At 40.8% G+C, this 16583-nt stretch overlaps 2 protein-coding genes across 10 annotated transcripts in view; both read left to right on the top strand.

Moving 5' to 3' along the window:
• Nucleotides 1-16583, top strand: part of LOC138791484 (protocadherin gamma-C5-like) — a 196689-nt gene that overhangs the window by 62124 nt on the left and 117982 nt on the right. For 2 of the 9 annotated variants that reach the window (XM_069969219.1, XM_069969209.1), the window contains exon 1: nucleotides 7190-9663. The exons of 5 other annotated variants lie outside the window; for them this stretch is intronic. In XM_069969219.1, the coding sequence (XP_069825320.1) occupies nucleotides 7222-9663 (2442 nt within the window). In that variant the 5' untranslated portion in view covers nucleotides 7190-7221. Of the gene's footprint in view, nucleotides 1-7189; nucleotides 9664-13772; nucleotides 16316-16583 lie in introns of those variants that run through there. 2 more of the 9 variants (XM_069969213.1, XM_069969203.1) reach the window with 1 other exon arrangement.
• Nucleotides 265-2856, top strand: LOC138771046 (protocadherin gamma-C5-like). The gene has a single exon (XM_069950474.1). It carries the CDS (start codon nucleotides 388-390, stop codon nucleotides 2854-2856), a length of 2469 nt encoding a protein of 822 aa, XP_069806575.1. The 5' UTR covers nucleotides 265-387.

The raw sequence follows: 16583 nt of genomic DNA, 5'->3' as shown, positions 1-16583 counted from the left end.
AGTAGTATTACTTATACTGATAGAATAATATGTAAAAGAAAAAAAAAAAAAAAAAAAAATATATATATATATATATATAATTTTCCTTTTTCTGCATTCTCACTGTTGGCCAGTAGAGGGTAGACTTGTCCAGTCCATTATTTCAGTAATACTGTAGAATGTGCTCATGTCAGCTGTGCGCTCTCCTCCCCCTGGCTCAGTGATTCACCCTCCCATCGTTTCTCTCACACAAAGAAGAGCTGCTGCTCCGATGAGAGCCCTGTGGATGTTATTTCTCCTTGGATTTACAGATTTTTTCTGGGGTAGAACTGTGAATACATCACCCTCATGCATTGTGGATTACATTGGATCTACATGACATCAAATACCAAGAGAATCCTATAAGATATGGACATCAGAGGCTTTTGTCAGTGCTGGAAATGGCAAGTAGTCTGCTGCTTTCTCCTTTGTAGCTGGGGCTGGGTCTCTGGGCAGCTGCGTTATTCTATTGTTGAGGAGTCTGAGCCGGGGACATTGGTAGGAAATGTAGCTCAGGATCTGGGGATAAAACGTGCCGAGCTCTCTCAGCGCAGGATACATCTGAGATCTGAACAATACCAGAAATATTTCAGTATAAATCAGGGAAATGGAGGGTTGGCTGTGAGGGAGAGGATTGATAGGGAGAGTCTGTGTGGATCTAGTCCCCGCTGTTTACTGCAGATAGAGGTTGTGGCTGAGAATCCTGTGGAGCTTTTCACTCTAGAAATAGAGATTCTGGATATTAATGATAATTCTCCCACATTCTCGTCTAATCATCGTAATATAGAAATCACAGAAATATTTGCAGGTCCTGGTACACGATTTGCTTTAGAGGTTGCAGAGGATTTAGATGTTGGTGTGAATGGTGTCAGTCAGTATACACTGAATACAAATCCTTATTTCTCTTTGTCTGTAAAAAGACTAAAGGATGGAACGCTCATCCCTCAGCTGATACTAGAAAAGGTTTTAGACAGGGAGGAAAAAAGGGAGCACAGTCTTGTTCTCACAGCTATAGATGGAGGAGAACCAGCCAGATCAGGGACCTGCAGAATAACAATAGTTGTATTAGATATTAATGATAATCCTCCAGTCTTCAATCAGTCAGTATATAAGATCAGTATTAGGGAGAATCTGCCATTGAAGACTGTGATATTAACACTGAATGCATCAGATCAGGATGACGGAGCAAATGGGGAGATACAGTTTTCCTTTGATGATCACACATCTAAATCTGCTAGAGGGATATTTGGTTTAAATGAGCAAAGTGGAGATATTTATATCAATGGATTGGTGGATTATGAAGAACAAAGCTTTTACGAATTATCAATTAAGGCAGAAGACAAAGGATTTCCAAAATTACAGGGAGACTGCATGGTTCAAGTGGAAATACAAGATGTGAATGACAATAGCCCAGAAATTACATTTACATCAGTAGCCAATAATATACCAGAAAATGCATTGTCTGGGGATATTGTTGGATTTATTAATGTGAGAGATGAGGATTCTGGAAAAAACAGGGAAATAAAATTGGACTTATCACCAAATGTGCCTTTTAAAATCACTCAGATGAAAAACCGCTATGCATTGGTCACAGATGGGAGTCTGGATAGAGAGGAAACCCCCCAATACACTATAGAGCTGACAGCCTCGGATTTAGGGTCTCCTCCTCTATACAGTAAGACAAGCGTCACCCTCAGGGTGTCAGATATTAATGATAATGCTCCAGTGTTCACACAGGCTACTTATAATGCTTTCATTATGGAGAACAGTGACTCGGGGACTCTTCTATGTACAGTATCTGCTACTGACCTAGATGAGGGGGTTAATTCTGATCTGGTCTACTCCATAGTTGAGAGTCAGATTGACGGCTCCTCTGTATCCTCCTATGTTTACATCCATTCTAATGATGGGAATATATACGCTCAGCGTTCCTTTGACTATGAGCAGATCCAGGTGTTACAGATCACTATAAAGGTAGAAGACTCAGGGTCTCCGCAGTTATCTTCCACTGTTCCCGTCTTTATCTTCATTCTGGATAGAAATGACAATCCCCCCACTCTGCTGTATCCAGAGCACTCTGAGGACCTCATTGTCCAAGAGAGGATCCCAAAGTCTACAAGTGCCGGATATCTGGTGACCAAACTGTCGGCCGTGGATCTGGACTCTGGTCACAATGCCTGGCTGCTCTTTACTCTCATTGACCCCATCAATTATTCATCATTTCAAGTGTCTAAACACACAGGAGAGGTGAGGACTGTGCGAGGATTACAGGAAAGCGAGAACATGGAGCAACAACTTGTCATCTCTATCAGTGATCAGGGGAATCCTCCATTATCCACCACAGTGACTGTACTGGTCAGTATAGCAGATGAGGATGTAGTGGAAAGACCCAAATCTGGGGACTTCCTGCCCAATTCCAAACCCCCCTCAGATATGACTCTGTATTTAATCATTTCCCTGGTGGCCATCAGCTTAGTGTCACTTGTCACCTTCATGATATTATTGGTGAGATGTCTGAGGAAGGACAGCTATGATTACACCAGTAGTTGTTGTATTCTTGGTGGATCCCAATCCAAACCCTACACAGACCAGTATCAGCCAGCTCTGTACCTGAACACTGACGGGACCCTAAAATACATGGAGGTGAGGATGGTTCCTCCAGGATCCCAGGGGCAGAGTTACCAAACTCATTTACCCCCAGCCCCGGAGCCACAAGATTTCAGTATTGTGCAGCCTTTATATTTCCCTCAGTTAAAGGATTTATGTCAAGAAGCCTCATCTGAGGGGGAATCACTGACTGATCCCAACAATGTAAGTTCTCATTTCATAGTGGTATAATATGATGTTTTAAGTGTCAAAACTGAAATAAAAGGGAACATCATTGAATATTTAATATATACTGTTATTACTAAAAGCTTAAGTTATTATTATTTTAACATTTGATTGATCAAAAAAAAAAAAATTAACTTCTATGTGGCTAAACTTTGGGGATCAAAAATTTTAGTTTTTACCAATTGCTTTTATATAAATGTGCAGAGTAGTACAGTAGTGGTATGTCATGAGAATGGTGAGATATTTTAGTTAGGCCTTATCATGTAGTTATACTTTTTTCTCCCTATTTATAGCATGTTATTTTTAACCCCATCATACCCAGTTATTTGATCCTGGATGACTGGACATGTTTTAGTATTTTTATGATTGTGATGGTTTAATGGTCTATTTTAAGAGGGGGGGGGAGTTACATGTCAAAAACTCATTTACTGTATGTTAAGTTGTTCTGCACTCTATGGTGCAGCTACGGCCATTTATTCTATATAATTCCTTTTCTGCTAAACAATTCAGATGGGTTATTTACCAATAGCCCATTGCCATCTTTAATGTATTTCCTTCTGATCAGTGTTAAACTTTAACTGTATACCCATAACCCTATGTATACGGTTGGTCTACTTAGCCCAATATTAGCTAAAGTAACTGATGGGTTTAACAGAGTAGGTGTACAAAAGATTTTAGGCATTTTAGGCCTACATTTTGGACACACCAGACTTGAACTTTGAACATATTTGGCTAATATCGGCTATACTCTCCAATGCATTTCTATCCTTACTTTCAAACTTAATCAATGTCTTTATTGACCTACAGCATTGGCACTGGAACAAGAAGGATAGAGCCAGTGTGGAATGTTTCTTTTGTTATTTTATGGTACTTGTCCTTTGTCCATATTTTTTCTGGTTTAATAAATCCTTAAGTTTTAAGCTTATTGAGAGGGATCCCCTTGTTAAGGTTGAAAGTGCACACAAAATGGAGGATCTGTCCTGTTCAGGATTACACAGAAAGACCACTGATTTGAACGGGCACTGTGTAATACTTCATTTCCCATGTAGTGGATCTGCAGTGAAATTTAAGGGTGCATTCACACGTTCAGTGATTTTCCCGGTCCGTGATTATGGTCTGGTAGCTACCTCCGTGATCCATGCAAAACAGTCCGTTTTGCATCCGTGTCCGTTTTTTTCACGGATCTGTTTTACAGCATGACATTGATTACATTGTCACATCTGTGTACATCCATGAAAAACATCTCATTGATTTCTATGGGGAATTTGCTCTGTGCTTCCATTCCGAGTTATGACATGTCCTATTTTTAAACGGAACGGATCACGGATCCATGAAATCACGGAACATCTGAATAGCCCAATAGAAAGCAATGGGCTGTAAAGTTGTCCGTGCGCACGGATCCGTGAGCACGGACAACTTCCCGGAACGTGTGAATTTAGCCTAACACTTACTGCCTGGTGTCCACACTGATTACTGCCGGTCCTGGGGGGAAGGGGTGCCTGCAGAGGAACCATTTGTAATCAGCTAAGTATCTCTATGGAAAAATGGATTTTAATTGAAGAATTCCTTAAAGGCACAGTAATGCTATAGTTCTTTTATTAAAACAATTATAATTGTTTCATTTGTTTTGTTCTTATACCTTATGACACAAACAGTTTCTAGTCTCTGTTCCTGTAGTGTGGATAGGACACAGGGCTGTACGACATGACAATATATGATATAGGAGGAAAACAGGTAATGTTATAGTAAATTGAATATCTTTTTATAGAAGAATCTTTTAAAATGATTTAAATTCAAGATATGTTTATAACTTAAGGTTTTTAAGTAAAAACCCTTCAAAAGACAAAGGGAAACTGCCTCCGCCTGGAGAAAAAAGGTTCAGTCTCCGGAGGCGAAAGCCTTCTTTACCATGAGAACATTGACTCTGTGGAACAGTTTACCCCAGGATCTGGTCACAGCAAAAATAGTAGAGGGCTTCAAAACAGGGCTAGACAAGTTCTTAGACCACAATAACGCAAATGCTTATGTATAGAACCTATCCATCATCTGTCATCCTTCCCTGTATCCATCCCCTCCTTGTATATCCCCCTTCCCTGCATCCATCAACTCCTTGGTTGAACTTGACGGACGTGTCTTTTTTCAACCATACTGACTATGAAACTTACTTATCCAGTAACAACTGTGTATTAGTCTTGTACAGTGAGATACGTATAAAGCTATAATCATGTAGTGGTATATAGTATAGCCATCACAAAGGAGCTTAGGACATTGTGAAAAGTAATAAATGAGCAGTGTTCATAGTCTACAGACCATGTTAGTATGCCAAGGAGATGTGGTGTCTTTTTGAATAAAATTGAAATACTAGCCTGATGATTAGGTGATTATGGGAATTATTAGGGATACATTGCTAAGACTAGTGTGCAATATAGCAGAAATCCTGAACTTATATAAGCACTGTATTTTATTATTGATTTGTATGTATTTCTATAACAAAGCTCTATTTAGCCGACAGATTATACTTTCTTCCTCTTTAAAAAAGTATCCTAATTAGAAGCAATGATGACTGGTTCTCTGCCCCCTTTATTGATCTAGCAGATGTCACCTACTCAATGAATTAATTCTAACCAAACAACCTTTCACTTTTTTTATAATTTTCATTGCATTATGAGATTATCTGATATGACTACCAGGTAATCTTGATCCTATTGCATGAAACATATAATACTTTCTAAATATCTCAGTAGTGTAAAAAAAATAGACATTGATGGAAAAAAAGATGCGCCCCATAATAGTTATGTGCTATAGTGTGTAAGCTGTTTTCATCTAGTTGTATTGTACTGTAGCTTCTTTGTAACAGTCTTCACCTTTGCTAATATAAAAACAATTCTTCCATATAAGCAGATATTATATTCCTAATGGTGCGTTTACATGAAGCGATAATTGGCCCGATCGTACGATTAACAATGTCGGAGTAAGATTTTTTTTCCATAACGATCAGCGTTTAGACGGTACGATATATCGTACGGAAAAATCCTTTTGCGATTGCGCGCCCGCAGCCCAGCCCCCCGCTCGCACCCCAGCCCCCCGCTCATCCGCAGCCCCTTGCGCCGGCTCGATTGCCACCCCCGCCGCTCTCATCGCCGCCGCCGCTCCGATCGCCACCCCCGCCGCTCTGATTGCCCCCCCGCCGCTCCTCCCCCCCCCCACGCTGCCGCCGCCGCTCCGATGGCCCCACGCAGCAGGTCTTCAGACATCCCCGGCTCCGCTCTTCAGTGCACTGATTGGCTGAGGAGGGGAGCCGGGAATTTCAAACGTCTCCTCTTCAGCCAATTAATGCTCCTCTTCCGCACTGATTGGCTGTGGGCCAGCGGGGGCAATCGGGGCGGCGGGGGGACGGGGGGACGGCGGGGGGAGTGGCGATTGGAGCGGCGGCGGGGGGAAGGCGGCGGGAAGGGCCGCAGCCGTGTGTGGCCGGCGCAGGGGGCTGCGGATGAGCGGGGGGCCGGGCGGCGGCCGGACTATCGCGCGACGACTGTTTACACTGAACGATCGGCAATTTTTTCGCGAACGACGAACGACGATTTAATGACATGTTGAAAGATCAAAACGATTGATTTCTCATTCGTCGTTTGATCGTTCGCTGCGTTTACACGTACGATTATCGTTCGAATTCGATCGTTATCGCGCAAATTCGCCCGATAATCGTTACGTGTAAATGTACCATAAGGATGGCCAGTTACATTTTTTTTTAATATTATATTTTATACATTCATAATCTAATATATAGCTGTAATTTTTACACCAACATTGAATATGATAAAATTTATAATATAATATATTTAGTTAAAATGAGTTATACATGTTAGTCTATTATAGAATATAAATGTTATTCTCAGTTTTCTCTATATTCATTAATTTAGATCTAATGTAAATTAAAGCTTATTCAAAATTTTATTTTGAACTTCTATTCTGGAGGTTGATAAAATACACTGTGTGACACTGGACAAAAACTTTCACCTGTGTATAAATAAGTTTATGCACTCAATCTTTCTATTTTGCTTTTCCATTCAATTTTTTTTACTGCATTCTCACTAATGGCCAGTAGAGGGTAGACTTGTCCATTATTTCAGTAATACTGTAGAATGTGCTCATGTCAGCTGTGCGCTCTCCTCCCCCTGGCTCAGTGATTCACCCTCCCATCGTTTCTCTCACACAAAGAAGAGCTGCTGCTCCGATGAGAGCCCTGTGGATGTTATTTCTCTTTGGATTTACTGATTTTTTCTGGGGTAGAACTGTGAATACATGACCCTCATGCATCGTGGATTACACTGGATCTACATGACATCAAATAGCAAGAGAATCCTATAAGATATGGACATCAGAGGCTTTTGTCAGTGCTGGAAATGGCAAGTAGTCTGCTGCTTTCTCCTTTGTAGCTGGGGCTGGGTCTCTGGGCAGCTGCGTTATTCTATTGTTGAGGAGTCTGAGCCGGGGACATTGGTAGGAAATGTAGCTCAGGATCTGGGGATAAAACGTGCCGAGCTCTCTCAGCGCAGGATACATCTGAGGTCTGAACAATACCAGAAATATTTCAGTATAAATCAGGGAAAGGGAGGGTTGGCTGTGAGGGAGAGGATTGATAGGGAGAGTCTGTGTGGATCTAGTCCCCGCTGTTTACTGCAGATAGAGGTTGTGGCTGAGAATCCTGTGGAGCTTTTCACTCTAGAAATAGAGATTCTGGATATTAATGATAATTCTCCCACATTTTCATCTAATCATTGTAATATAGAAATCACAGAAATATTTGCAGGTCCTGGTACACGATTTGCTTTAGAGGTTGCAAAGGATTTAGATGTTGGTGTGAATGGTGTCAGTCAGTATACACTGAATACAAATCCTTATTTCTCTTTGTCTGTAAAAAGACTAAAGGATGGAACGCTCATCCCTCAGCTGATACTAGAAAAGGTTTTAGATAGAGAAGAAAAAGCAGAACATAACCTGATTCTCACAGCTATAGATGGAGGAGAACCAGCCAGATCAGGGACCTGCAGAATAACAATAGTTGTATTAGATATTAATGATAATCCTCCAGTCTTCAATCAGTCACTATATAAGATCAGTATTAGGGAGAATCTGCCATTGAAGACTGTGATATTAACACTGAATGCATCAGATCAGGATGACGGAGCAAATGGGGAGATACAGTTTTCCTTTGATGGTCACACATCAGAATCTACTAGAGGGATATTTGCTTTAAATGAGCAAAATGGGGAAATTTATATTAATGGATTGGTGGATTATGAAGAACAAAGCTTTTATGAATTATCAATTAAGGCAGAAGACAAAGGATTTCCAAAATTACAGGGAGACTGCATGGTTCAGGTGGAAATACAAGATGTGAATGACAATAGCCCTGAAATTACATTTACATCGGTAGCTAAAAATATACCAGAAAATGCATTGTCTGGGGATATTGTTGGATTTATAAATGTAAGAGATGAGGATTCTGGAAAAAATGGAGAAATAAAATTGGACTTATCACCAAATGTGCCTTTTAAAATCACTCAGATGAAAAACCGCTATGCATTGGTCACAGATGGGAATCTGGATAGAGAGGAAACCCCCCAATACACTATAGAGCTGACAGCCTCGGATTTAGGGTCTCCTCCTCTATACAGTAAAACAAGCGTCACCCTCAGGGTGTCAGATATTAATGATAATGCTCCAGTGTTCACACAGGCTACTTATAATGCTTTCATTATGGAGAACAGTGACCCGGGGACTCTTCTATGTACAGTATCTGCTACTGACCTAGATGAGGGGGTTAATTCTGATCTGGTCTACTCCATAGTGGAGAGTCAGATTGACGGCTCCTCTGTATCCTCCTATGTTTACATCCATTCTAATGATGGGAATATATACGCTCAGCGTTCCTTTGACTATGAGCAGATCCAGGTGTTACAGATCACCATAAAGGTAGAAGACTCCGGGTCTCCGCAGTTATCTTCCACTGTTGCAGTCTTTATCTTCATTCTGGATAGAAATGACAATCCCCCCACTCTGCTGTATCCAGAGCACTCTGAGGACCTCATTGTCCAAGAGAGGATCCCAAAGTCTACAAGTGCCGGATATCTGGTGACCAAACTGTCGGCCGTGGATCTGGACTCTGGTCACAATGCCTGGCTGCTCTTTACTCTCATTGACCCCATCAATTATTCATCATTTCAAGTGTCTAAGCACACAGGAGAGGTGAGGACTGTGCGAGGATTACAGGAAAGCGAGAACATGGAGCAACAACTTGTCATCTCTATCAGTGATCAGGGGAATCCTCCATTATCCACCACAGTGACTGTACTGGTCAGTATAGCAGATGAGGTTGTAGTGGAAAGACCCAAATCTGGGGACTTCCTGCCCAATTCCAAACCCCCATCAGATATGACTCTGTATTTAATCATTTCCCTGGTGGCCATCAGCTTAGTGTCACTTGTCACCTTCATGATATTGTTGGTGAGATGTCTGAGGAAGGACAGCTATGATTACACCAGTAGTTGTTGTATTCTTGGTGGATCCCAATCCAAACCCTACACAGACCAGTATCAGCCAGCTCTGTATCTGAACACTGACGGGACCTTAAAATACATGGAGGTGAGGATGGTTCCTCCAGGATCCCAGGGGCAGAGTTACCAAACTCATTTACCCCCAGCCCCGGAGCCACAAGATTTCAGTATTGTGCAGCCTTTATATTTTCCTCAGTTAAAGGATTTATGTCAAGAAGCCTCATCTGAGGGGGAATCACTGACTGATCCCAACAATGTAAGTCCCAATATGACACTATGATAACATGCTGCTTAATTTAGGTGTAAAACCTGAAATGGAAGGTTTATACCTATAGTTTTTTCCTTTAACTTTGATATTAATGTTGTAGAATCTTGTGTTTAACAAAAGTTTCAGCTTTTCTTTCTTGCACTTTTTCCAAGATCCCTCTCAAGGTACTCATTGTCCAACATGTGTACACATAGGAAATGATTGTTAGGCAGGGTTTACATATATCATTTATGTCCTTTTTAGTTTTCTTTTCAGAATCTGAACACAACTGATGCCAAGAAGGCATCAGTTGTAATCTGGCTTTCTGTCCTTTTTTTCCATCAACGGGCAGGCCGCATGGCAGAATGCTGCACAACATGTTGTGACATCCGGCATGTCCGGCAATTGGGCAGCACTAATAGCATGCAGGATGCTGTTCCATTGAAATAAATAGGATCTATTCAAAGATGAGTTTCCCTCTGGCACTTTTAGGCTGGGTTCACACTACGTATATTTCAGTCAGTATTGCAACCAAAACCAGGAGTGGATTAAAAACACAGAAAGGATCTGTTCACACAATGTTGAAATTGAGTGGATGGCCGCCATATAACAGTAAATAACCGCCATTATTTCAATATATCAGCCGTTGTTTTAAAATAGCAGCAAATATTTGCCATTAAATGGTGGCCATCCACTCAATTTCAACATTGTGTGAACAGAGCCTTTCTGTGTTTTTAATACACTCCTGGTTTTGGTTGCAATATGAGGACCACAAAACTGACTGAAATATACGTAGTGTGAACCCAGCCTTATACTGCGCTGGAGGGAAATGCCGCCAGATTAATATAAACCAGGCTTTATTGGGCTTTATATAAATTTTTTAATTAATCCCTAGAAGCTTCTTGTTTCTTCTCTTTCAGCTATACACTATGTAACAATTTAGTAAGTTCTCATCTATTCCTGTTAGATTTTTCTTAGCTCTGTCATTGGTGTAAGGTAAAGATCCGTATACTGTTCTATTACTCTAATGCATGCAGGCTATTGTAGCTTGTGTGCTGGTTTTGATGTGAAAGCAGTTATAAAATATGGTTGTATATATAGTATAATATAAGCTTTTACTGGTATTCAGTAACCCATTTCCTCTAATTGGATATAATATGTCATATTTAGTTAATACCAAATATGACAGGCTAAACAGATTCATGTAATGGTTCCTTTATGTCATTAGGTTGTCCACAACCCATCAGCATGTATGGTACTAATGTATATAAATGCTATAGAATGGGGGGGGGGCACCATTTTGTGTTACCCAGAATAGACTGGCACTACCTACAGTATATATGCTCTACCTCCATATGGTAGACTAGACTTGACCAGTTACATGTCACATGACTGCACTGGTTGTGCATCTCTACTGCTTCTAAACTATCTATTTATGCAGGCTATGGAAAAAAAAATAACAAGTTGTCAAGAGTCTCATTGTTGCCCATGACAACCAATCACAGCTCAGCTTTCTTTTCTCATATTGCTCATATTATTTTTTTTTTATGAAGTTTAGATTGTTCAGATGAGCGATTCGCAGCACTGGCAGCACTAGTGTGGTGTTCACAATATGTTCAATCGAACTCGAACATTCATGAACCTGCCACATTAGATTGCTGATGCCTTCCCGGTCCGTGGGAAAGGAGGAGAGTGCCCGGGTACCGCCTGGAATTCTGGGATTCAGCCTATTACCTAGACCTAGGTTGAATCCCAGAATTCCAGGCAGTGCCCGGGCAGTCTCCTCCTTTCCCACGGATCGGGAAGGCATCAGCAATCTAATGCGGCAGGTTCATGAATGTTCGAGTTTGATCGAACCTAGGATTTCCTGAGGTTCGATCAACTCCACTCAGCAGCGGAGACAACAGCAGTAATACCTCCAGTAAGGTATTCCATCACCAAATTCAAAATAGAAATAATTTAGAAAAATGACTCTATCATGGTCGCTGTATATACAGATATAGGTGCTTTATAGATTGGCGTAGGGAACCTTGGCTCTCCAGCTGTTGCAAAACTACAACTCCCATCATACATGGACAGTCAAAGCTAAAACTTTGGCTGTCCAGACATGATGGGAGTTGTAGTTCTACAACAACTGGAGAGCCAAGGTTCCCTACCTCTGCAGATAGTAGGTGAGGTTTATATAAATGTGATATATATTTGGAGAGGGCAGTTATTAAGGGGTTAAGTATAGAATAATGTACAACCAGACCAGACCCCTAAATAGACACTGGACACTCTCTTGTGTGTCTTCCCATCCCAGACAGGTGTCACCCTGTACCCCCCTGCCCCCCTCCCCACTCCAGACTGGGCACCCTTCACCCCCCTCCCCAGACTCCTCCCACACAATACCTGTATTTTCTTCCTTCCTTCTCCATAGTGCACTGTACATACAGGACCTGCGGTGACATCATAGTCACATGTCAAGGTCCTTCACCATCTCTTTCCTGTACTGTCTCCCGGCTGCTGTTTAGCCCTGATTTGTGCAAAATCTCCGTAAAAACGCAGTGATTTTGCGCAAATTATAGCCAAACAGTAGCCAGAAGACAGTACAGTATGGGAAATACCTCTTTTGATCAAGTTAAAATCTTCCCCTGCCTTCCCACACTGACAAAGGGCAGGAGGCTTCCAGGCTGCCTCATCCACTGTGATCCTTTTTTCTCTGCTCCTTGTGATGGCGCTCCCCCTGGTCTCTGTGCCCGGGCCAGCTGCCCCCCCCTGCCCCCCTTCCCTACGGCCTTGTGTTATGAGAGGTGTAACTAGGCATTATGTCACTCAGGGAACAGCGTGTATTGTTTCCCACATACTCACACATATTTAGACCACCCCTCCCCATAAAGTGCAACCTAACATATATCACATCGCCCCAGTTGAACTTCTCTAGATACGCCCAAAGCTTTTGGTGATCATAATATGTGGAAAACATAACCCATTTTGTTTGTAGGAATAAATTAATTTAAATTTTGTGACACATTGTGCTTTAATTTTGTAACAAATTGTATATATATATATATATATATATATATATATATATATATATATATATATAGTGGATATATTATTTTACATATCTATCAATATTTCTATACCATATGTCATTGCATATAATTCCAGCCTAAAACATAAATAGTTGATTTTTGTTTGTAATTTTTGGTTTTATTGCAGCTTATTAATAATGGGAAATATATGATCTGGATCTGACTGATGGGGCTATCAGACAGCATTTGGATCCGCTTTGGTGGGTCACTATTTGCTGCTAAGGACAATTCTTATTGATTTTATTCACAAATAACTTATTGGAAGTGTTGGGGCCCGTGTGAATGATATAGAATGATAACATCATGAAAGTGGACAGGTATATGTTCTGTATTTATTGTCCAGAATAATTTCTCCAGTGGGACCCCAGTCTGGTATGATGTGTGATTTCTAGGACATGGTGAAAGCATTAATTTTTTTCCTTATGTTTTTCCTTATGACATGAATAGTAATATGTTGTGTTAACATGTGGCTACTGTGGTTTAAATAATATTTAATAGACAAAAATAAGTCATAAACCAGGCTACACAAATGATCTCCCCCGCCCGCAGTTCCCCGTATGGAATAAGCTCCTCCAGATGGACCCAGTTGATAGGGCCTCAAGTGCTGAACATAGTGAGCACTGAAACCTGCCAAAATTCGGATCATGTACCTTTAAGTGTAGATGATCCAAAAGTGTATGCATAAAAAAAAAACTTTATGCATCTGGTATGTATTATTATAAGTAACAGAAGTAAACATATACCATTCAGATTTATGAGAGATGTAAAAAAATTTTTTTTTAAATATAAATAACTATAGTTAATTTTATGCATTGTGTATTTGAACTAAATGTAACTTTGCTGTGCTAGTAGGTGTAATGCTTAGTATTGTCCAGCAGAGGGTAGACTTGTCATCCATTTTTCAGCTATATGAGTGAATTTCAGCTGTGCGCTCTCCTCCCCCTGGCTCAGTGATTCACCCTCCCATCGTTTCTCTCACACAAAGAAGAGCTGCTGCTCCGATGAGAGCCCTGTGGATGTTATTTCTCCCTGGATTTACTGATTTTTTTCTGGGGTAGAACTGTGGATACATCACCCTCATGCATCTTGGATTACACTGGATCTACATGACATCAAATATCAAGAGAATCCTATAAGATATGGACATCAGAGGCTTTTGTCAGTGCTGGAAATGGCAAGTAGTCTGCTGCTTTCTCCTTTGTAGCTGGGGCTGGGTCTCTGGGCAGCTGCGTTATTCTATTGTTGAGGAGTCTGAGCCGGGGACATTGGTAGGAAATGTAGCTCAGGATCTGGGGATAAAACGTGCCGAGATCTCTCAGCGCAGGATACATCTGAGATCTGAACAATACCAGAAATATTTCAGTATAAATCAGGGGAATGGAGGGTTGGCTGTGAGGGAGAGGATTGATAGGGAGAGTCTGTGTGGATCTAGTCCCCGTTGTTTACTGCAGATAGAGGTTGTGGCTGAGAATCCTGTGGAGCTTTTCACTCTAGAAATAGAGATTCTGGATATTAATGATAATTCTCCAATATTTTCAGTAAATCATCATGATATTGAAATAACTGAGGTCTTTACTAGTCCTGGGGCTCAGTTTGATTTAGAGATTGCAAAGGATTTAGATGTTGGTGTGAATGGTGTCAGTCAGTATACACTGAATACAAACCCTTATTTCTCTTTGTCTTTGAAGAATCGTAAGGATGGAACGCTCATCCCTCAGCTGATACTAGAAAAGGTTTTAGATAGAGAAGAAAAAGCAGAACATAACCTGATTCTCACAGCTATAGATGGAGGAGAACCAGCCAGATCAGTGACCTGCAGAATAACAATAGTTGTATTAGATATTAATGATAATCCTCCAGTCTTCAATCAGTCGGTATATAAGATCAGTATTAGGGAGAATCTGCCAATCAAAACTGTGATATTAACACTAAATGCATCAGATCAGGATGACAGAGCAAATGGAGAAATTCAGTATTACTTTGGGGGTCACACATCTGAATCTGCCAGAGAAATATTTGATTTAAATCCACAGAATGGAGAAATCTACTTAATAGGAATTGTTGATTTTGAAGAGATGAATTTTCATGAACTTGCAATTAAAGCAGTGGATAAAGGAATACCGAAACTGATAGGGAACTGCCTCATCCAGGTGGAAATAGAAGATGTGAATGACAACCCCCCAGAAATTTCTTTCACTTCAATGACAAATGATATTCCAGAAAATGCTCATGTGGGTACTGTCGTCGGATTTATTAATGTAAAAGATAAGGATTCTGGGAAAAATGGGGAGGTAAAACTAAATGTGTCCCCCAAGAGTCCATTTAAAATTAGACCTGTTCAGAATCGTTATTCTCTAGTTGTAGATGGGAATCTGGATAGAGAGGAAACCCCCCAATACACTATAGAGCTGACAGCCTCGGATTTAGGGTCTCCTCCTCTATACAGTAAAACAAGCGTCACCCTCAGGGTGTCAGATATTAATGATAATGCTCCAGTGTTCACACAGGCTACTTATAATGTTTTCATTATGGAGAACAGTGATCCCGGGACTCTTCTATGTACAGTATCTGCTACTGACCTAGATGAGGGGGTTAATTCTGATCTGGTCTACTCCATAGTGGAGAGTCAGATTGACGGCTCCTCTGTATCCTCCTTTGTTTACATCCATTCTAATGATGGGAATATATACGCTCAGCGTTCCTTTGACTATGAGCAGATCCAGGTGTTACAGATCACCATAAAGGTAGAAGACTCAGGGTCTCCGCAGTTATCTTCCACTGTTCCCGTCTTTATCTTCATTCTGGATAGAAATGACAATCCCCCCACTCTGCTGTATCCAGAGCACTCTGAGGACCTCATTGTCCAAGAGAGGATCCCAAAGTCTACAAGTGCCGGATATCTGGTGACCAAACTGTCGGCAGTGGATCTGGACTCTGGTCACAATGCCTGGCTGCTCTTTACTCTCATTGACCCCATCAATTATTCATCATTTCAAGTGTCTAAACACACAGGAGAGGTGAGGACTGTGCGAGGATTACAGGAAAGCGAGAACATGGAGCAACAACTTGTCATCTCTGTCAGTGATCAGGGGAATCCTCCATTATCCACCACAGTGACTGTACTGGTCAGTATTGCAGATGAGGTTGTAGCAGAAAATAAAAAGTCTTATGATTTTCTCTCCAATTCTAAGACGTCAACAGATGTTACATTGTATCTGATCATTTCTTTAGTAGCCGTCAGTGTGGTTTCCCTTGTCACTTTTATTATATTACTAGTGAAATGCTTAAGGAAGGACGGCAGTGGAAGCTTTAGCAGCTGCTGTCTTCTAGAGAAATACCAAACCAAGACCTTTACAGACCAGTATCAGCCAGCTCTGTACCTGAACACTGACGGGACATTGAAGTATATGGAGGTGAGGATGGTTCCTCCAGAACCCCAGGGACAATGTTATACAGCTTGTTTTCCTCAGTCAAATGATAATCAGGACTTCAGTTCTATGAAGCCAATTAATTTTCCTCAGTTAAAAGAGATGACTGGGGAGACTGATCCTCCATCTGACGTAGGCTGGCCTAATGGAAACCAGGTGAGATCCCAAGACTCCAAATTTAGCAAATATTTAGTATCTACTACTGCTGTGTTTGTTGTTTTATTCACTCTATTATCTATAGTATTTTACTCTTTAACCTAAATAATGGTTACAAAGATGAATGGTTACAAAAATCTGAGTGTTCAGATGAGATTTCTAGCTTTGTACGTCTTTTCTCCAATTTATTTAATATATAATAGTAAATATACCTGCTTAGTTTGTTCATAAACATTATGCCATAAGCTTTATTGTTATCTCTTTTATG

Source organism: Dendropsophus ebraccatus, chromosome 1 (genome assembly GCF_027789765.1).
Source record: "Dendropsophus ebraccatus isolate aDenEbr1 chromosome 1, aDenEbr1.pat, whole genome shotgun sequence".
Lineage (NCBI taxonomy): Eukaryota > Metazoa > Chordata > Amphibia > Anura > Hylidae > Dendropsophus > Dendropsophus ebraccatus.
The sequence above is the reverse complement of the archived record's forward strand: the minus strand, read 5'-3'. Positions and strand labels throughout refer to the sequence as shown.